General features: G+C 45.6%; 1 protein-coding gene across 1 annotated transcript; it reads right to left on the bottom strand.

The window, feature by feature from the left end:
* Positions 1-10259: 10259 nt before the first annotated feature.
* Positions 10260-11611, bottom strand: HOXD1 (homeobox D1). Its single transcript, XM_021703237.1, has 2 exons — positions 10966-11611; positions 10260-10594 (listed from the first exon to the last, which is right to left on the bottom strand). The coding sequence occupies exons 1-2, from the start codon at positions 11609-11611 to the stop codon at positions 10260-10262; spliced, it is 981 nt and encodes a 326-aa protein (XP_021558912.1).
* Positions 11612-22049: the final 10438 nt, after the last annotated feature.

Below are 22049 nucleotides of genomic sequence, written 5' to 3'. Positions count from 1 at the left end.
TGTCAAATAAATACATAAAATCTTTAAAAAAAAAAAGTTTGGATTTTTTTTAGCAACCCAAATGTGTTTTTCAATTTTATTAAAGTGTCCCTGGGGCACCTGGCTGACTCAGTCAGGGAGCGTGGGACTCTTGATCCCGGGGTTGTGAGTTCAAGCACCACGCCAGCTGTAGAGATTACTTAAATACATAAAACTTAAAAAACAAAAACAAAAAACTAGGGACGCCTGGGTGGCTCAGATGGTTAAGCGTCTGCCTTCAGCTCAGGTCATGATCCCAGGGTCCTGGGATCGAGCCCCACATCGAGCTCCTGGTTCAGCGGGGAACCTGCTTCTCCCTCTCCCTCTGCCTCTCCCCCTGCTTGTGCTCTCTCTCTATCTCTGTATCTCTCTCTCTGTATCCCTCTGTCTCAAATGAATAAATAAAATCTTAAAAAAACAAACAACAACAAGAACAAAAAAAAAAAACAAAAAAAACTAGGGCGCCTGGGTGGCTCAGTCAGTTGAGCATCTGCCTTCAGCTCAGGTCATGATCCCAGGGTCTAGGGATCGAGTCCCGCATCGGGCTCCCTGCTCAGCAGGGAATCTGCTTCTCCCTCTGCCCCTCCCCCCTGCTCGTGCTCTCCCTCTCTCTCTCTCTCTCTCTCAAATAAATAAATAAAAAAGACTAAAGTGTCCCTAGTACTACATAATCTTGAGGAAGCTTTAAGCTAACTCTATTTGTCCCGAGTTCAAAATGATAATTATATTTTACAACTAAAATTGGAAGGGAACAGAATTGGAAAATCTGAAACTTTTATTTACAAATAATCTGGAGCTAACTTGCTTTGTCTTTGTGATGCTTATAAAGTTAGGGACAGGTATAAAACAATACCTTTATTCATCTTTGATCAATCAGATTGAAATTCATTCAGTCCATTGGTATCATAAAATGTGTAACTTATAATAGTTCTGTTTATATGAGACCAGTTAAGAAATCTATAGCACTTTCTTATAAACTATATAATTTTCAAAGTTCAGGGCCAAACAAAAATCACAAATTTCCAATAAAAGTAAATTTGGACAGTTCTTAGATAGTATCACCATATAACAAATTTCAAAGCTTCTTCAGAGACACAACCACAACTGTTTTTGAAGTTTGCAAAGGAACCATATGCTGCTAGAAAAATAGATTATTCTGGTTGCATGCGGGCTTTTATTTGCAGTCAAAACAAGAATAAATTGGGCTTCTTGGCAGGTTCACCTAAGGAAGTTTTTTAGGTTTTTTAAAGGTTTTATTTATTTATTTACTTACTTAAGAGAGAGAGACAGAGAGAGAAAGAGTGCAAGTGTGGGGAGGGGCAGAGGGAGAGAGAATATCAAGCAGACTCCTCACTGAGCGCAGAGTCCGGTGCAAGACTCAACTCAGGGCTCAATCTCATGACCCTGAGATCATGACTCTGAGATCCTGACCTGAGCTGAAACCAAGAGTCAGAAGCTTAACTGACTGAGCTACCCAGGTACCTCACCCCAAGGAAGTTTAAATTGTTTTTTTTTTAATTTTTTATTGTTATGTTAATCACCATACATCACATCATTAGTTTTAGATGTAGTGTTCCATGATTCATTGTTTGTGCATAACACCCAGTGCTCCATGCAGAACGTGCCCTCTTTAATACCCATCACCAGGTTAACCCATCCCCCCCACCCCCCTCCCCTCTAGAACCCTCAGTTCGTTTTTCAGAGTCCATCGTCTCTCATGGTTCGTCTCCCCCTCCGATGTTCCCCCCTTCATTCTTGCCCTCGTAATTTGTTTTTAAAGTCAATTAAAGATTTTTAGAGACAAATAGTATGCTATCCTTGTCTGAATAAGAAATATTATATTTTTAACTTGTCCTTTGTAGCTCATTATATTTATTTACTGTGAACCTATCTTTTCTATAATTCTTTTATAAGCTTTCTTTTCTTGCCCTCTATAGTAAAGCCAAAACACTTCACAAATTTGAAACATAGCTCAGGTTTCAAATGTAAGAGGAGATATAAACATTTATATATGATAGAGTAATTATTCATACAAGCAATTGAATACTAACACTATTTTGACGATTAGGTCATAAGCATTTAGGAAAAATAAAATACTTTCTATTTACATAGACTGTCTTGCCATTAATTAGACCTCAAAATGTCCCTCTGCAGCAAGGCTTTTTTTTCCTCCCAGCTTAAGGGCAGGCTTTCATAAACCTACAATGGAAATAGTTACAGGTTTATGCACAGTTAAGAAAATTCATGATTCCCCACTGCCAGACTAGGTAGAGGGAAGAATTTCTTCTTTCTGTGGCAACAGAGTCAAGAATGTGGTTGATCCTACTTTAACTTTGATGTCAACAGAACACAGCAACCAGAGTCTCTATTTTTAAGGATAAATTCAACCCTGGGGAAGTGCCACAATGTAGGAAACTCATGTAAATCATCACTGCAATCTAATTTATGACACCTGACCCTCAAAATGCCATGCATGTGAATTCACATGTCCTTTTAGATGGGGAAAAATTAAGCAGATGTGTAATGGATTTAAGTTTTCTGCATTGCCTAGTCAGTAAATTGGAAGCAATGGTCAATGGTCCAATGTCCCTTCCATCCTTATTTCTCCCAGGCTGGGATCTTCTAAGGTCTTGGGCCCTCAATTCAGTACGTGCCTAGCCATTGCTCTCATCAAGTATCTGTTAACTACCATTTTACTTTAGTCTGTTATCATGTACCACCTATATTTTGCTAATTTTATCAATAACCCTAGACCTTTACTTATTCTCTCCAACCTGATTCCCTGTAATTCTTGTTCCCTTCTCAATATCACTCCAATTCGAGTGGTTAATAGTCTGCCTGGTACCTAATAGCTCAATAAATATTTGTTTTATATATATATATGTGTGTGTGTGTGTGTGTGTGTGTGTGTATTTGAATATTTCTCTCCCTTAGCCTGTGTCTTTCCATCCTAGCTACCTGTTAGAACTCTCATCCTGTATTCATAATTCGTGAATGATTATTAAGCTTCAGGTATTGTGCTAAGCAATCTGCGTGTATTACCTCTGTTCATCCTCACAAGCCAATGAAATAAGGATGTTATTATTCCCGTTTTTAAGGGAGGAATGTAGAGCTAAGTGACACTGCATTGTCCATTTAGGATTTGCTCCCAAGCCTGTCTGCCTCCAAGATGCACTCTTGTTACCACTACATTTATTGTCTCCAGACCCTTCTTGAGCAACCCCACACTAGACCTTGTTTGGTTTAAAAAATCCTCTTCCAATGGTTCTGTTCCCATAAGGTACTCAAGTTCCCATAAGGTCTTCAAGTGATTATAGGAAGTAATGAATGCAATACAGCATATTACAAAGCCTCAAACAACAACCAAAGTGTATTATACATTATATCCTATAAGGATAAAAGGGATCGGTTCAGAAAACATTCCCACTCTCCTTTGGTTTTCAATGTATTCAATCAAAACAATGTGTCTTGAAGCACAAGAAGGGAAGTCTATGGTTCCTCCTTTACCTCCTAGCCTCCAATTTGTATTTTATTGTGTGGTCAAGAATAGCTCGTGTTCTACTATAAATAATGAAATATAAAAAATACTTAGCACGGGGAGCCTGGCTGACTCAGTGGGTAGAGCACGTGACTCTTGATTTGGGGATTGTGAGTTCCAGCCCAGCGCTGGGCATAGAGATTACTTAAAAAAACAAAACAAAACAAAAAAAACCTTAGCAAATAAATTGTTATAATGTTCTTCACCTGGTAGAAGAGGTAATTAATGAGTAGCCCAGTATGTGATAATCTAATAAAACTGCATTCAACATTCAGCAACTAGTATAGAATTGCTATCATGTATAAGGTCCTCAATAAGAGATGAAATATACACCAATGGTGAGAAAACTAATGGGGAATGGGGAAGAGGGAGACAGTGGTGGGGATAGAGAAAGAAAGAGATCTCCTAATACATCAGGAGACTGAGGTGCTGAGTGAGTAATACAAATGCTACGGAAGCTCGGAGGCACTCACTTTCAATCTGGATGGTGCAAAAAGATTTCACAGTGATGAGATTTGCACTGTGCCATAAAAGATGACTTTGGATAGGCAGAGGGAAGGTGGGAGATAATTATAAAAGAGAGGGATAGCATTAGAAAAGGTTCAGAGTCAGAAAAGCATAAAGTTCCTTGGGGAAGAGAATGAACAGATCACACTAACTAGGGTGAAGTTTCTATGTCAGACAATGGCATGAGATCAACGTGGATGTTGAGACTCGAATCTCAGGCTAAAACTTTTGAGTTTCTTCCACTGGCAACCAGGAGCTACCGAGAATTTAAAATGGAACAACACAACAAAGACAGGGCTTTAAAATGGATTGGCTGGGAAGGAGACCAGTGGCAAGAATATCAGCAGAGTATCCATCGCGTAGCTGAATGAGATGATAAAGCCTGAGCCAACAGAGGAGGGAAAGAGGCATGAGACATTTGGAAGGAAAAATAAGTAGGGCTTGGTAACTAATGGAAAGCAGGAGCAAGTTGGCTATTTGTATCTCTTTTCTGTAACCGAGCAGAGTATTTACTTTGGAATCCCACATATCTTCAAGGAGGAGAAATTCAAAATTATTTCTCTATTCTGAAAGCTGTCGACTTGGAAATATTAAGAACAAGGAGATTGAGAATCTGAACTTGAAGCACTGACACCCATTTGAAAAGTTTCTTACTAGACCCTAATTTATCTGTTCAGAGGAAAGTGGTAACTTCGGGGGAGGCTATCACCATTGTTAGCTCTTTTGTCCAAGTCAAGACCAATGAGAATCATTACCTAGTTCACACACACACATTCTTTTTTTCCTTTTTTTTTAAAGATTTTATTTAGGACGCCTGGGTGATTCAGTCAGTTAAGCGTCTGCCTTCTGCTCAGGTCTTGATCCCAGGGTCCTGGGATCGAGCCCTGCATAGGGTTCCCCACTCAGTTGGGGTCCTGCTTCTCCCTCTCCCTCTGCCACTCCCCCTGCTCATGCTCTCTCTCTCTCTAGCGAGCGAGAGAGAGAGAGCAAGAGAGAGAACACAAGTCAAGGGGAAAGGCAGAGGGAGAAGCAGACTCCCCGCTGAGCAGGGAGTCTGATGCAGGGCTGGATCCCTGGACTCCAGGATCAGGACCTGAGCTAAAGACAGTCGCTAAATCGACTGAGCCCCTCGGGTGCCCCCCCCACACACACAATCTAAAGATAGATAGCTTAAAATGTAAAGGCCTCTTATTGATGCTAATCTTACACAGCTACATTATTGTTAAATAAACTTTTCAGTAATAACCAGCAAAGTAAGGGGCTGTGGCAGAATACTAGGGTGAGGGCGCCTGGGTGGCTCAGCTGGTTAAGCGTCTGCCTTCGGCTCAGGTCATGATCCCAGGGTCCTGGGATCGAGTCCCACATCGGGGAGCCTGCTTCTCCCTCTGACCCTCTCCCCTCTCATGCTGTTTCTCTCTCGCTCGCTCTCTAAAAAATAAATAAAATCTTTAAAAAAAAAAAAAAAAGAATACTAGGGTGAAAAGGAAACTTAATGATCATCCAGACCAAACTGCTCTGTTTTATAGAAGAAACTGAGACCAGGGAAGTTATGTTCCCTTTTCATTATAAATCACGACCGATGCTAAAATCCACATCTCCTCCCTTAAGAATAATGTTCTTTTTTTTTTTTTTTTTTTTCACAGTCCTTTCCTCAGCCTTGGTGATTCCATCCTTCTGGGAAATGCTTAGAAGTCAGCAGTGTAGCTGTCATCTCTGGTTCTAGATTTCTCTTCTGTTTATATCATTGAGAAGGAAATACAACAGAAAAGAACCACTGGGATGAAATAGAGCTCCCATTACCAGACAGTGAAATAGTTCAGCCAGCTAGTAGCCCCGAAGAGCAGAGTGGGATCGAGGTGCTCGGAGTGTAGAACAGAGCATTATCTACTATTTGATGCACTTTAGGAGGAGCAAATGGTCATTCTGGTTCCAAGATGTTGGAGAAAAGCAAACTGCTATCATCTTACAAACAATGGCTAGGTATTGGGAATGGAGCAACAATTTCAGAAGGGACAGAGAGTGATTTATGATGAACCCAAAGAAACTTGGGGTGCCTGGCTGGCTCAGTCGGTAAAGCATGCAATTCTTGATCTCCGGGTGGCAAGTTTAAGCCCCACATTGGGTGGAGAGATTACTTAAAAATAAAATCTTAAAAAAAAAAAAGAAACTTAAGCTTCACTCACTTGGGCTCCTCCAGACCCTGGAAGATACCCTAGCAATTTTGTATTCATGATTTTTTTTTTCTTAAAGACATCCCTCAAATTGTAGTTTAGGGTCAACAAAACCTCTTAAGAATGAGATGTGCAAAATAGTCTAGCTCCCTCTAAAAAAACCTCAAAAGTGTCAGTGACCTGCTCTATTAGCTACTTACAAGTCTGTGGCCATCCTTTATATTTATTAAATTATATCAATGAGACTAGAAGTGGAAGAGATAATGTTTAAGTCTTTACAGTCTAAGTAATAGACCTTACTTTCATGCCAATATTTAGGAATTCTTTCCTCTTGGTTCACTATTGAATTTAAACAGTTTCTATTGAATTTATATTTCTGCATAACAATTAGAACTTCAGAAGCAGTTATAAGTGAGATGTTAAATAGAACTATTTTGTATGTTTGTTGCATGTTCATGCTCTGGAAATATGCTTTGGAGGACAAAACCATGAAAATCTTGATTTCTATTTAGATGGAGATTTATCATTATTTGTGAGATATGTCCAGTATGGTTTCACTTTAAAACCACAAATAAAGTTTTAACAATCGGTATTTTTCTTGTCAAGAGGTCTGTGGTCAGACTAAACATTTCTCTGAACCTAATTAGGTCCTGAGGTTTTTAAATTCAATATTCGGCAAATATAGAGCATTTGTTTGGCCGTAAGAAATAATTAAGAAGTCCAGAGTTAATGCAGCTCTCCTGAGTCTGCCCCTCTTTTCTGATGACATGATAATCGGACATAACCTCTCTGGTCTCAGGCCTCACCATATATGAGACTGGAGCAGAATGCATACAATTAATCCTTTGAGGATTTAGGTGACATAGCTCTAGGTTTTTACATTAGCAACTCCTTTGTTTGCTAGTACTCAAGTCATGGAAATTTAAATATTATTAAATGCTTTATTTCTTCTTCCTCACTCCCAACTATCCTGAATCCAGAAAAATAGACACACGGCCATTCTGCGAAGACAAAGGAACATTGAACAGTAAATTATACAACAGCCAGAACTGTCCACTGTGTATTCATTCTTGTAACGGACCGCTGGAGGGAAAATTAGCATACTTAGTTTGAATTCTTATAAAATAGAAATGGGATTGTTTTAGCAGTTTCACAGTTTGCATAGTAACCATCATACTTCATGGATGACCTCACTCGAAATAACACAAGGCTCTGAATAATGAGAAGGGGAATGTTCTATAAACAATCCAGATGGGTTAGGTACCTCCACTGACAAGATGTATTTAGTGAAGTCTAAAATCCACTTTTCCTGTACAAACACAGTGTCACTGTAATCCCATGGACTGCATTTACTTTCTTAGGGCTGAAGTCTCTTTTTTCCAATGATAGGCCTAAAACAAAACATGCAGAAGTCATTGAGTCGTTTCTGTAGCATTTTCATTGCTAAAAGGGACCTCCAGAGGTCACCTCCTTCATCCCCATCTCCAGCCAGGACTCTCCCTAATACTGAGAGTCTACAGTGAGAGATCACTGTATAGTGATCTGCATTAAGAAAGCTTTTAAAGATCCCTGGGGTTGGTCAAAAAATAGCTAATATTGGCCTGATTCATAGAACAACATTATACGTATGTCAAAATAGCCACCTTCATCAAGGAAGACATCCATCAGGGTTAAGGGCTAGCAGTAGCTTCAAAAGGAAAAGCTTTATTTTCTCAGAGAAAAGGATGGTAGATTAAGGAAATGACCCAGGGTGTTGGCATCTTGTTTGTTTGTTTGTTTAGGTGTACACGGAATGCTTATCAAAAAGGAAACATTGTCTTGTCAAAGACCACTGCAGGGGAAACATGCAAGCAGATGACAACTCCTGTAACAAGTTTTTTCAAATAGCTGGGGTGGGGGTGCTGTTGTTTCAAACCAGATCTGATTAGCATCAAGTCCATGAAGGGCAGATGGTGAAACATAAGCATGATATTGACAACCTGAAACTACTACTACACTGTATGTTAACAAACTGGAATTTAAATAAAAACCTTAAAGGTAGAGTGCAACTGTGAAAAACAAACAAACAAGAATAATATTGACAGACCTGCTTTTTAAGTGATATCTCTAACCCCTAATCTGCTGAGTTTGTTAGAGCTTATAATCTTATTTCTCCAACTCCATTAAACTGTGAGTGCAAAGGACAGGGATTTAAGTATAATTTCAATCTTCTAAAACAATACTATCGGGGATCGTAATCCTCCACAACTTTTAGACTTTGAATAATTGGATTTAAAGCACTACACTAGAATCTAGAAATCTAGCTAAAAGGAGAGCTGAGGTTTGTATCTGGATTGTTTGGGCCTTGAAGCCTTTTGGTTGAATTATAGAGAGATTTTAAAGATACAGCTATGGCTATTCATAAAGTGAGGGAAATGAACTGCCCTGACAACTGTCCCAAGTATCCACTTGGCTTTGTGTATTAATGCTGCATTTTTTCACATAGTGTATCTGTAAGGTTGCATAAAAGCCTGGTCAACCACGCGTGCTTTCAGGGTTAGGAGCTGGTGGGCTGGGTGGAAACAAGCTTAGAGGCTTTTTACCACATACCCTCTTGCCATCCATCAGATTTTGTGCTTTGAAACTTCTTTCAAAGAAGTCACTTGAAAGTATTTCATTTTTAAAAACAGAAAGGTACCCCTCTGCTCTCTTATTAGGCCAGATGTCAGTCTGCATTGCAGGAAGTGGAAAGCTCTGACTACTGGCCTCTGCCAGCCTCCTTTGTAATTCTTGACTTTGGAAATGGGAAGTCCGCCATTGAGAACTTTCTGACGTGCAGCTGCCTTTCTCAGAGAACACTAACCAACTAGCAAAATCTTCAGGTTTCCTTTTCTTGTTGTGAGAGCAAGAGGCAAAAGAATAAGGAGATCTCGCTACAGTGTCTTCTTGGCTTTACAACATTCCCACAGTGGACACCTAAACTTTGAGTTAATGTGCAGTCTATATATTCACCGAAAAACTCAGGCACTTAAAATAAGTACAGTACCTCCTTAGTTACTTGACTATTTGGCAGAGTAGTTTTCCTTCTCCCTTAAACTGCTCAGATAATTGTCCGTTACCTGTTGTTATTGTTATATAGATGTGTTATTTTTTTAAAGTTACCAATCTAAACAAATTCCCAGAGCAGAATCAAGAAATTGCAAATAGAAGAAACCAAATTAGCTTTTAAGAAAGATAATGAAAATGAAAGGAGTGTAAGGAAAAACAGAGAGTAGCAGATTCTGTAATTTTTATTACCAAAAAAAAGTTCAGACCCTTTACATGCTATGACATTAAATGTCATATAGAAGTTCATTGCAAGCAAACCTTTTTAAAAATATACATACTGTATATATTTACATTCCAGTCTAAGTAACTGGTGTCAAGGTGTAGTTCAGGTTCTAGTGTTCACCCACCCTGTGGATTTGTTCAGCTACTAACTAGACAGCGATTGTATCTTCACTCAGGCACATAAAGAGGTAGAAACTGCTTTTAAAAAAGAAAAAAACCAAGTGGAGTGCAAATGTGAAGATCATCATTGAAGCAGCTTAGCTACATCAAGAAGGCCCTAACTAGCTTTGGTCATCTCAAGCTGAATACATGTAGCTGGTCCTTTAACTTAAAATCAGAAAAACTTTGGGTAGATGTTCTTCTGAGCACATCGGGGGTTGGCAGAGATCAGCAATAATGCTCTGCCACTCTGCACCAAAGAATTGCATATGACTAAGACAACATAGCAACAGGGCTGGGCTGGCAGTTGGGCACCTTTTCCCTGGTAAGACACAAATAATACACAAATGAGTGGCTTAAGGGACCTCAAATTGGTATCTGTACGCCTACAGCCTGGAACTTAGAAGCCCACCAAGATACTCCTTTCCCAAGTGAAACCTCTGGTAATTTCTGCCCATGCCCACCTCCAACCCAAACTGAGCTTAGTAGAGTCTAGATAGGGGTGAGGCGGCCTATGACTTCTGCCGGCCAAGGTTTCTCAGTCTCAAGACTAAACCTCATGAGGGCTCTTGGGCCTGAGAAGGGCTCCCTGGCTTCTTGCCAGACTTGACGGTGCTCGTTCCTGAGAGGGGGAGTTGGAGGGAAGCCACAGGGGTGGCGGAGGGCAGAAGCCCTTCTCGTTCTCTTTTCTTCTGTTTCATCCTGCGGTTCTGGAACCAGATTTTGACTTGCGTATCATTCAGCTGCAAGGAGTTGGCTATCTCGATGCGTCGGGCTCGAGTTAAGTACTTATTGAAATGAAACTCCTTCTCCAGTTCTGTCAGTTGCTTGGTGCTGAAATTCGTGCGGATCGCGCTGGAGGGGCTAGCGGCTCCATACTGGGCGAGTTTGCCTGCAAAGTAAAGACAGGGCATCGGGGGTCGGGGGTGAGAGGACGCGGACACAGAACGCGGGCGACCGGCGGAGCTGGTTAGAATCGAAGTTACAGCGCACTTCTCCTGGGGCTCCGAGAACCCAGCAGAAACGCTCCACGGAGAGCTCCTTCCTGAAATTTCCTCAGTGCCTGGCCCATTTTCGAAGCGTCTACTTGGGGCACGCTCTATGGAACGCGCCTACTTAATAATGCCTCGGAACGCACTTCCCGCACAAGCCCTAAATGGCCGTCCGGAGGGGCAGCTGCCACGCGCTCCCAGCGTCATTCTGCCGAGGGGGGGCTCCGATCCCAACCCCAGTATAGCGTCCGTCCGAGGCCCAAGTACTTACTTTTCCTAGGGGCGTTCCTCTTCACTTTCATCCACTCGAAGGTGCTGAAGGCGGTGGGGAGGCCGGAGGCTGGCGAGGCCGACTTGGGGTAGGCACCGGGGGCCGGGGACGCGGTCTGGAAGGTCCCGGGGTGGCCGTCGGCTGGCTCTTTCAGACACGCCGGCAAGGGGCCGGGCTCGCCAAAGGCCGCGTAGTCCACCTGGCCGCTGAGGAGAAAGGAGCCGCCGCCCGAGAAGACCGCGGAGGTCGCGTAGTGGACGTGCGCCCCGCCGTCGTCGGCCGGCCGCCCGAGCGCGCACGGGAAGTCGTAGGCGGACGCCGGCCCCAGGAAGCCATAGTCTGCGCCCCCTGCCGCGGCAGGTGCGGCGCCCGGCTCGTAGGCACCCTCCAGGGTGCAGGGCGCGAAGGAGGGCGCGGTCGGGGGCGGCGCGGGAGGCTGCGCGGGCGCGGCTGGGGGCAAAGGCGCAGGGCGCGCGGCGGCCAGGGGCAGGCAGCTGACGAAGGCGCCGTCGCCGCTGCCCAAGGGGAAGGCGGGCTGCAGGGCCACGGGCCGGGCGTCGGCGCGGCAGAACTTGGGCGCGAAGCTGAGCACGTCGCCGCCGCCCCCGCCGCTGCCACACGACACGTACTCCAGGTAGGAGCTCATGGTTCCGGCCCACGCGCCTGAGCGAGCAGGCCGGGGCCGGAGTGCGGGGCCGGAGTGCGGGGCCGGGCAGGACCGCCGCGGGCTGCGCCGCTCCACCTTTCTTCCCTACCGGAGCTGCCTTCGCCGAGCCATGGCGAGCGAGCCTGAGGTAAATAGTGGCCTAATATAGCGGCGGGGGTGGCCACGTGGCGCTGGCCGGCCAATGGGCGCCTGCCCCGCACGGCCGGGGTCCCGACTGGCGCGCGGCTCCACGCGCCTGCCCCGCCGCCAACTTTGCCAAACCTGCGGGTGGCCGCCGTCCAGCACCCCCCCGCTCCCGGGCCCGGGAGAGAGCCGGCGCGGCCCACGGGCGGCCTGGGGAAGGGCGGGGCGAGAGCGCAGGACGCCTGCTGCCCGGACAGGTACTGGACGAAGCGGGAGGAGAAAGGCAAAACTGGCCGCTCGCGTGAGGACAGAGGGGGAGGAGAAGCTTGTTCTTCTGGATCGGTTGGTGGCTGACCCCTCGGTTGCGGATTGTGGGCACTAAGGTCGGGAAGGGGTTAAAAAGGAGCGTGGACTTCAGCCTGTGGGGACTGCTCATAGCCTTTTCCCCGGGAAGGTAAAGTATTCCTCTCCCTCTCTACTCTGAGTCCTATGCGCTTTCGGTTTTCCCGGCACTGGTGTTACCCCTCTCCTAAACCTAGAGTACAGGCTTAATTTTCCCTCGTTTTCTCCCTGCCTCCGATTCATGGGACTAAATTGTATGCCCTGGGTGCTGTGTACCTGGGGCGGCACAAAATCTTCACGTTTAGACTAGATTTTCACGCTACTTCGCAGCATCCCTTCAGTTCGCGTTCCTTCCATTTGTGGCGGCGTGATAAGGGTGCGTGTTGGGGCGCCAGGTTTTGATTCGGACAGAAGATGAGGTTTCTGCCCTGTGGGGAAATTTACCAGATCTCCCCCTCTAACTAGGCTGTCCAACTAAAGACTCTGCCCTTGTGGAGGAACGCCAGTGCTCCTCTCGGGGAGGCTGGCACCCGCGCGGGGCTGGGGCGGCGCACGTTCTCTCTGAGGCGCTTGGCTCCAGGGCGCAAAGGCTTCCCAGGGACCGGTGAGATCTCAGAGGTTTGGACGGGCTTGTACCTCGAAGCAATTAAAGCTTCTATTCCATCAGATAAGTGCTGCGTCGTCTCTTGCGAGTGAAATCTGAGGGCTCACAATGTTAATGGGCTCACGTCCTTCCCTTGATAATATGGTTTTGTTTACTGAGCGTAGAGAGACGGGAAATAAAAGTGCAACTGGCACAGGAAATGAAGAGTAGAAGGGTTACAAAGACAAGCTTTACGTTGACAAATTTTCCAACTTCCTTGAACATTTCTTGTAATGTTTTCCTCTTTGGGGCTGTAGGAAAATAACAAATTAAATAAATAAATGTTATTTACACACAGCAGTCATGAAAGAGAGTGGTTTCCTAAAACTGTGTGAATAGGGTCTACTCTTGGCTTATTCAAGTGCCCTTGAGAATTTGATCTATTATAGCCTCTTAGTTATGGTGACAGAGGTTTTATTATTGTTTTACTGATCCACTTGTCATGAAAGAGCGATTGAGTCCTTGCCTAAAATTCCGCTCTGAGGAAGCCTGGAAAGTAGGAGCCATCACAGTCCAGGGAGCCAGTCCCTTACTGGGATGTGAACTTGTGAATAAACAAAGCCACACCAAACGTGTTGCTGGTGAAACTGAAGTTGAGCCAAGGTGGGGAGGGGGTAGGTAGAGAGTACACACCTAGGAATGAGCACAAAACTAACAGGTCTGGGGTTCCTACCCTGCTGGATTTCTTGGGCTTGATTGGGAAATAGAATCCTGTGCTGAAAATCGCCCTTCAAACTTGATGTTGCTACTTCAGTTTTCTCCTATAGCCAATCAGATGACAAAGGTCCTAAATAGTCTTTTGAAAGAGAAAAATAGAAGCTCTTTTTTAGCTCCCTGATCAGGAAATGATAGAGCTCTTCAGAGCTAGCTCAGGCTTCATATGTAGAAGTATTTCCTTGCTGTCCCTCACTCTGTGCTCTTAATACAAAAATATCAGCAACTCAGATGCTGCTGAGGTCATGTAACACTTCACTCACCCCTGGCTGGACTTTAATAGCCAATTTTTACCAGCATAATGACCCAGTGTGCACACTCCTATCTCAAAACTATAAGTCTTTCTCTCAGAAGGTACTCATTTAATCACAGCTCCTAGGCCCAGAGGCCCCAGCAAGTCAGGAAGGAGGATGGCCTTGTAAACCTCTCTGGAGAAGACATCCAGCTGGCTGCAACTCAGGATGTAGGAGAGAAAATCCGGCCTGATTGTCTGGCAAGTCTGACCAAAACCTATCATATTAAGCACCTTTGCTCTAAGGTTTCAGGAAAAACAGGCAGCCTAGGTGCCTTGGCAGACTTCATTACAACAGGGACCAGCAGGTTTCTGCTGCTAAGCATTGGGAGCAAAGGTTGGGTGCTTGCTGTCACAATTAAGCATTGACTTTGATAAGCTGTCCACACTATTTCCCTGAAGCAAAATTTTAGAGATTGAACTTTTTTTTTAAAGATTTTATTTATTTATTTGACAGAGAGATAGAGAGAGAGCGCACAAGTAGGCAGAGCGGCAGGCAGAGGGAGAGGGAGAAGCAGGCCCCCCGCTGAGCAGGGAGCCTGATGCGGGACTTGATCCCGGGACCCTGGGATCATGACCTGAGCCAAGGGCAGACGCTTAACCAACTGAGCCACCCAGGCGCCCTAGAGATTGAACTTCTGCGGATGGAAGAAAATGTCCTAAAAGAGAATGAGATTTTTTTTTTAATTGCATTGTTTTGTTTTCAAAACTATAGGTGAGAGTGGGTGGGTGAGGTATTCAATATTTGTTCAGACCCAATTGTAGTTCTCTGATAATTGCTTACAGAGAGCCGCGTTCTGTTCATCCTCTCTTCTCCCTTTAGTCTCTCAGGTTTTGGCATATCCTACACCTTGGGGCCCAGAGTTGCCATCTCCACTCCTGGAGTGGTTCTTGACTTGCTTAGATTGGAGTCAAGACTCTGGTTATCTCAGACTCAGATTCAACATTTGCCAGGGACCTACTGTGTACGAATGTTTTGTTAGGGGAGGTCTGGGCTGCAAAAAAAAGATATTCTCAAGCCAAAGGAACAAGAGATTCATTACTGGCACAAGTCTCAGCTATACTATAAATCTACTCCAGAAGAATCGGAATCTATAATTTTCTAAGGAGAGATTGGAAGATATTACTGGAGGAAATGTATGTAGAAAGTGTGAACATAGGATACTTTGAGTACCTTTAAAGTTTGTCTCCTAGATGTTCACAGGGTATGAGAGAAATGTCTTACTAATTTTATTGCTTGTTCAAGTCATGAATTCCCAAGGGTCACTTGCCCTGCTAGGTCCTGGTGCTGTGAGTTCTCAGCAGGAGGTGACAGCAGAGGGGCCTGATTGCCAGGTTGTGTTTGATGTAGGAATGCTTTGAAATCTCTCCCATACTGCTAACCAAGGCAGCCACCCCCCACCCCCACCCCCATGACAACCTTTGTCTCCCATTCGAGCTACAAGCCTTTTTTCCTGCAGACAGAAGACAGAAGTGTTGGAGGGTGGCACTCTGGACTTCTGTGTGTTTACAGTTGTTCCTAAGAAGTCTCTTGCAACCCCTCTCCACAAGCCTCATCATGTTACCCCTTGGAGATGCTTTGAGACATGCAAACTCTTGGCTCCACAGCCCCAAAGTATAGAAAGGCTCTTGCTTGTTGGGGTGAAAAGCAGAGGGGGAGGTGGGGTTTTCTCTTAAGCAAGATTTGTAGTTCTCTGCAGCAGCCCTCAGTCTTCCATGGGAAGTGGGGGTGAAAGGGATCCTAAGGACAAGAATTTTAAACCTGTCGGAAACTTGTTAACATGACCCTCCCTGAGGAAAAAGTTTAGAGTGCTGTGCCTTTCCCTGAGAGCTTTGTGAATGAAAGCCTCATGGGTCAAGCCCTTGCCTGGCACACAGTAAACATCCAAGAAATGTTTGTTGGACAGAAGTAAAAATGGACAGAATGGTGGGTTGTTGTTCTTTTTTTAAGATTTTATTTATTTATTTGACAGAGAGACACAGCCAGAGAGGGAACACAAGCAGGGGAGTGGGAGAGGGAGAAGCAGGCTTCCTGCAGAGCAGGGAGCCCGATGTAGGGCTCGATCCCAGGACCCTGGGATCATGACCTGAGCCGAAGGCAGACGCTTAACAACTGAGACACCCAGGCACCCTAAGAATGGTGTGTTTTTACCATGACTAACATTGGCTAAAGGATATCCCTAGATTATTGGCTCCCAAAACCACTTCATGTGGGTAGGAATCATCACAGAAGCTTCTTTAAAAGTGCAGGTTCCTGAGCCCACCCAAGAGATTTTAATCCAATATATCTGACTCCGGTAGGAGTCTTAATAAACCTCTTGGGTGATTCTAAAGCAAGGTTCTTTGGACCCATACTTTGAGAATTTCTGTTTCAGGAGCTGGTTTGGGGTGGGCAATGTAGGGAGAGAGGGGTGATTCTGTAGGAGGGGCCCTTGACCAGCACCATGAGAACTCATTGCTAACTAGAACATGAGTAAACCTGAACAATGTTCAGAAGTCTGTTGGGTGGTAGGGGCAGAGAATATTAAAGCCAAACCTGAGTCTAGTTGGGGTGAAGTTTCCTAAATATCCTTAAGTAGGAGTTTCCCAAGTTTTGCTGACAAAATAGTGCTTTGCAGAGACCCGGCTTCTGCTCCTTGCCACTTTCCTAACTTGGCTTTGCGGATGCTAGCAAGGTAGGAAGTGAAAGGGTTTTTTCTCTCCCAGTCTCCTCAGAGAAACTTTAGAGTGGTTTTGAGGTAATGGAAAGAAGGAAGGAGTAAGAATGGGGGCGTCTCAAGAGGGAGGAGCCAACTCTTCTTTCCTTCCACCTCTCCCAAATTGTCTGGAATGAGCATTTGAGCTCCTGGGATCCAGAGGGGATGAAATGTCTGTTGGCCTAAGCTGTAACTAACTCTTCCTTTGGCTAAAAATGGACCTTTCATATCATAAAATGTCAATGCAAGAAGGCTCCTTAGAGACAAGTGACATTGAACCCCTCATTTCAGAAAGGAAGTCACCTTATTCAAAGGTTAAAACACAAAACCGTCCTGCAAAAAATGAGGGAACTAACTTGGGTCTCCTGACCGTCCACAGTCTGCTGCCTGTCCACAGTTTACAAAAGGGGAAGAGTAAAGCAGCCCCTCCTCCACACTGTGGCAGCCTCAGTGCTGAGCAACAGAGCAGTGTTCAAGGAGACACCCTTGTTTCTGGGAGACCCTACAGCCGGTGTGGCTGACTGGGAGGCTTGCTGCCCCGCCCCCTTTGCAATTTGTGTGCTAAACTTGTGCTCCAGGATTCTGAGGCCACACCTTGAGCTACTCCTGCAGGAGAAGACAGAGAGGATCTGGGTTCTCACCCCTTCCACCAAGCAAGGGTAAAAGATCCCCTCATCTCCTGCTGAGCTTGATCCCTGGGGGATCAAAACAAGAAATAACCTTAGATTAATGTAGCTGGATAGTACAAATTTAGGACATGTGTGAACACTCACAGGTGCACCCAGGTCAGGTTTATGTGGTTCAAGATTCAAAGGGTACACAATGGTATGCAGTGAAAATCTTTCTCCCACCCCTGTCCTCAGCCACCTAGATCCCCTTCACATAAGTTATTAGTTTCTTTTGCCTTTCCAGAGATACTTTATACATCTCCATCTATCTATAAATTCCCCCACATTTTTTTTGCATAGATGATAGCATATTAGACAGGCTCATTTGGCCCCATGCTTTTCCCCCATTGTATCTTTTTTTTTTTTTTAAGATTTTATTTATTTATTTGTCAGAGAGAGAGCGAGCTAGCACAAGCAGGGGAGAGTGGCAGGCAGAGGGAGAAGCAGGCTCCCCGCTGAGCAAGGGGCCCTGTGTGGGACTTGATCCCAGGACCCTGGGGATCATGACCTGAGCTGAAGACAGATGCTTAACCAACTGAGCCACCCAGGCACCCTCCCCTATTGTATCTTGAAGATCATTTCATATAAATGCATACAGAACTTCCTGGTTTACTTTTACAATTTCATGCTGTTCTACTGTACATACCTACCACAATTTTAACTAATCCCCTATCAATGGGGATAGAAAGGCTCCTGCTTATTTTCAGTCTTTTGCTATTACAAACACATGTTCAAGTTTTTGACCTATTAGAAAAATTCCCAGACATGGAATTACTTAGTCAAAAGTATGTGCACTGGCCATTTTGATACAAAATGCCAAATTGCTCTCTTTAGAAGTGAATCAATTTACCCTTCTACTAGCAACATAAGAAAATTCCTGTTACCCTATGCTCTTGCCACCTCAGTGGGATAGTAAAATTTTTTATTTTTGCCAATCCAATAAGTAAAAAATAATACCTCTTGCTTACCCTTAGAGCATCTCCAGAAATGCCATTCTTCCTTATCTTGTTTGATCCTTTCATAATTCTATTTTATAAATGGCAATACTGACACAGAAAAGATAAACTACTTGTTGCATTACACCCAGTGTAAATGGCCAAGGTCAGATGTTCCAACACTCTTTCCCATACTGTACTGTGTCACAAGGAAGCCTAAGGAGGTTCAAAGAGAGTGGGTGGCTTCAAGCATTCCCTGAAAGACACATGATATAAAAAAGCTTTCCGACATCTGCTAAGAGGCCTCCTCTTTAGTGGTCTGATACCAGGACCACATTTCTGCATGTGTCCCTGGAGAGTACCCTCCGGAAGCAGAGGAGCTCTAATTAGCAATATGATCTGACCTAGTCCAAAGCATTAGTTGGATTCAATATCTGGGAAGCAGGAGGGTGTTGTTTTTAATTTTCCTGAGACTTATTTCTCATTGGCCACCCAGGATCTAAGTTTTGATTAGCATGGTGTGGGTTAGAGGATGTTTTCCCTAGGTTTTAGCTTTGCAAAGGACACTCACTTGGACTTGGTGAAGGTAATTCCTAATGTGGGCGTGTGCACACGTGCGCGCGCGCGCGCGCACACACACACACACACACACACACACACACACACACGGTAAACTTCTGAGATAGATACCTATTGATTGTTACATTGGTGATGAAACTGAAAGCCAGAAAGATTAAGTGAATTGTTTAGGGTCATACAGTCTATCAGTTAGCAAAACAAAAAACACAATGTAGACCTAAAACTGAATTCTTTAGTTTCCCCTGCAAAGTATTCTCTTCCCCCTCCTGTATTCATTTTGGTGAATGACCTGAGTACCTACTCAGGCCCTCTAAATAGAAACCTAGGGATTAGTATCTGTAACTGCTCTTTCACTCATCCAGTTATCACCAAGTCCTGTGAATTTGTCCTCCTAAATGTCTTTCCTCTTCATCGTCCTTATCTTAGTTCCTCTCTATGCTGGATTATTGCAGCAGCCTCCTTTTTTTTTCCTTCTTGCCTCCTATCTCTGCTTTCTCCAGTCAGACACAGTATCCCAAAGAGGAAGTTTCCAATACATAACCTCACATCCCATTTTAAAACTTTCAGTGGCTTCCCACTGCCTACAGATCAGGTCCAGACTCCTTTCCATGAACCCCATACAACCTCTCTTTCCAGCCAGATGTTCTATTCCAAAGGATTCTTCTTGTTCCAGGCCCAGACCTTGCTCTTTCTTCCCTTCTTGCTTTGCATGTGCTGCTCACTCTGCCTGGTATGTCTCTTCTTCCTTCCTAAAAAACTCATACTTCAGGAACCCAAATTCACCTCCCCTGAGAAGACTTTTTTTTGACACTACAGTAATGTTAGAGGCTCCTTTTCTTTATTAAATCCAGGAACATTTTGGTCACACCTGTGTTATAGCATCTGTCACACTGTTTTAAGATTCTTTTTCTCCCCCGGTAGATGAAAAGGTGCACACTATTAGTGACTCATTTTTATATCTCAGAGCCCAGCACAGTGCCCACAGGAGCTGTTCAGTAGGTATTGCTGAAAGGCAAGGAGAGAAGGACACACTCTGAGCCAAGGACAACAGGACCAGTATTTTAATTGCTTAATGAGTTCAGAACACTGTGCAAGGCTTAATGCTTCAGCTTGTATCTACCTAAAGCAAAATGATAGTAGAACATCTCTCCAAAGCAAGTTCATTTCCACCCAAGAGGAGGCTGAAAGAGAAGAGGGGAGGGGGGGAGTTGGGATTTTCTGTCTTTCAGAGGCTCTTTCCTATAGGCTGAGGCAACACTTAACTAACTCCAGAAACTTCTCAGCTGATGTCACTCAGAAAAAGAATAAAAGAGGGGGTAGCCTGGAACTTTCTTAGAATTTACAAAGAGAACTACAAATACCACTCAAGAAGGGGTATAAGAATGCTTCACCACCCACTTACGCAAGCCCTCCCGCGCTAAACAGCTCTAATGCTAGTGACCCCCCCCCCCCCGCCCTGCGCGCCGTTTTCAGTCTATCTCTTAGTCTATCCCTTTATGGTATTTCTAAAATGACCCCAAAAGAGCTGATGTAAAAATATTCCAGTCCTTCCTTCACACCAGACAAGAGAGGAAAGGCATATCATTGTGGTTGGTATCTTAAGTGTATTTTTATTGTTCTTTTTATATGGCATTCAAGTTTAGTTGCAAGTTCAACAGGGGTGTTATCCTGCTTCCTCCCACACAAATTACTCCTGCAGGTAAATAAGAACGAAACTAGCTCCGCCCCTTCCCTGAATCCTAGTCCCTTGGGAGCCTTTTTTTGTGTGTCTGCAAAAACCTTCAGACCCATTGGGATTTTTCTTGTTCTGTCTTGCGAGAGATGGAGTTGTGGCGTGGAGTAGCGCTGAGGGTGTGACGGGGGAGGGAGGAAGCGGCGGGTGTGGGGGGCTGGGGATACTGAGCCACCGTGCGTCCGGGACGGGCAGTGGGGCCCGCCTCTTGGGAGGGCGGTGGGCCGCCAGCGGTCTGAGGGCGGGGCCGGCAGGCGGCAGTAGGGACCCGGAGCGCGGGGGGTGACGGGCCTCGCGCCGCAGGGCGTGGGCGGCGTCGCACCCTCCGTGGGCGCTCACCCCGCGTGCCTGCGTCTCCTCCGCTTGCGGTTTCTGGTCGGCTCCCAGCTGGCCGGGACTTGCTCTGAAGTAGGAGGAACCGCTGTCGAGCGATAAGTGCACACCGGGTGATTGATGAATTCTTAATAGGACTAACCTCTCCCGCCGCCCCCCACCCCCCGCCCAACCCTCGACACACACAGAGAAATCCTTCACCCAGCCCCCTCCCCAGGCCTCCTCGCTGGCGAGAGGGGACGCGGCCGCCAGCCTGTTGGGTGATTAACTCACCGTTTGTCTTTCCGAAAGTGTGCCAGGTGGATTCCGGCAGCCTGGCCGCGGCCCGGCGGCTCCGGCTCGGTGCTGACTGAGCCCTGCGGCAGGCCGGGCGAGCGCCGAGCGCGCGCGCGTCACATGCTGGCGCGGCCCCGAGACGGCCTTTGTGCCGCGCGACCGCCGGGCCGCCCGGGGCAGGCGGCGGCTATTGTTCCCCGCGGGCGAGGGAGGTGCTCAGACTCGGGGTCCACGCCAGCCTCCTCCCCAGAGTGTCCCCACGTCTGAGGACGGGTGGGGGTTTCCTTTGTGTGTTCTGTGCCTGCGACGGGAATGGCGCGTCGTTGCTGCCCCCGGGGGCCGCAGACGAGGCGGAGGGAGGTTGGTGCCAGCTCGACTACCTCGAGCGCCGCGCAACCCACCCGGTTTCCCGCTCTGCCCTTGCGGAGGAGGCTGGGAGGCATGCGCTATTCGTTGGGCAGCGCTTGGAACAATAGAGTCATCAAAGGGCCTTCGCCCCGGCTCCTCCTAAGTCAGCGACCTCTTCTCCCTTCCTTCAAAAAGGCCCTGGCCCAACAGGTCCTCTTGGCCTGGTTTTAGGTCTGCTTTCCCAGTAAAAACATTTCATCTGTACCATCAGGGTTCTCCATGAGTCCTGATTTAAATGAAAGTCTCGTCCTTGGGCTCTTACTAATGTTAAAATCCTATTTTCATTGTTTTCCAGATAATATTCTTCCATAAAAATGATCCAGATTAGCTATCGGAACCAGTCAAGATATTTTGCCAAAAATAGGGACTTTTTGGGATGCCTGGGTGGCCCAGACGGTTGGGCGTCTGCCTTCGGCTCAGGTCATGATCTGGGGGTCCTGGGATCGAGCCCCACGTCAGGCTCTCTGCTCAGTGGGGACTCTGCTTCTCTCTCACACTCTCACTCTGTGCTCTCTCTCTCTGTGTGTCAGATAAATAAAATTAAAAAAAAAAATAGGGACCTTTTGCCTTCTTCTGCTACTGCAAATGATTGGACATCCATTTTCATTTCTTCTTCCTTCATGTGGGAAAACCTTTTGTTCACTGTGTTTCAGGCTGGACCTGGCCTGAAAGTGGG

This window comes from Neomonachus schauinslandi, chromosome 3, assembly GCF_002201575.2.
Source record: "Neomonachus schauinslandi chromosome 3, ASM220157v2, whole genome shotgun sequence".
In the NCBI taxonomy this organism is placed as follows: domain Eukaryota; kingdom Metazoa; phylum Chordata; class Mammalia; order Carnivora; family Phocidae; genus Neomonachus; species Neomonachus schauinslandi.
The sequence above is the reverse complement of the archived record's forward strand: the minus strand, read 5'-3'. Positions and strand labels throughout refer to the sequence as shown.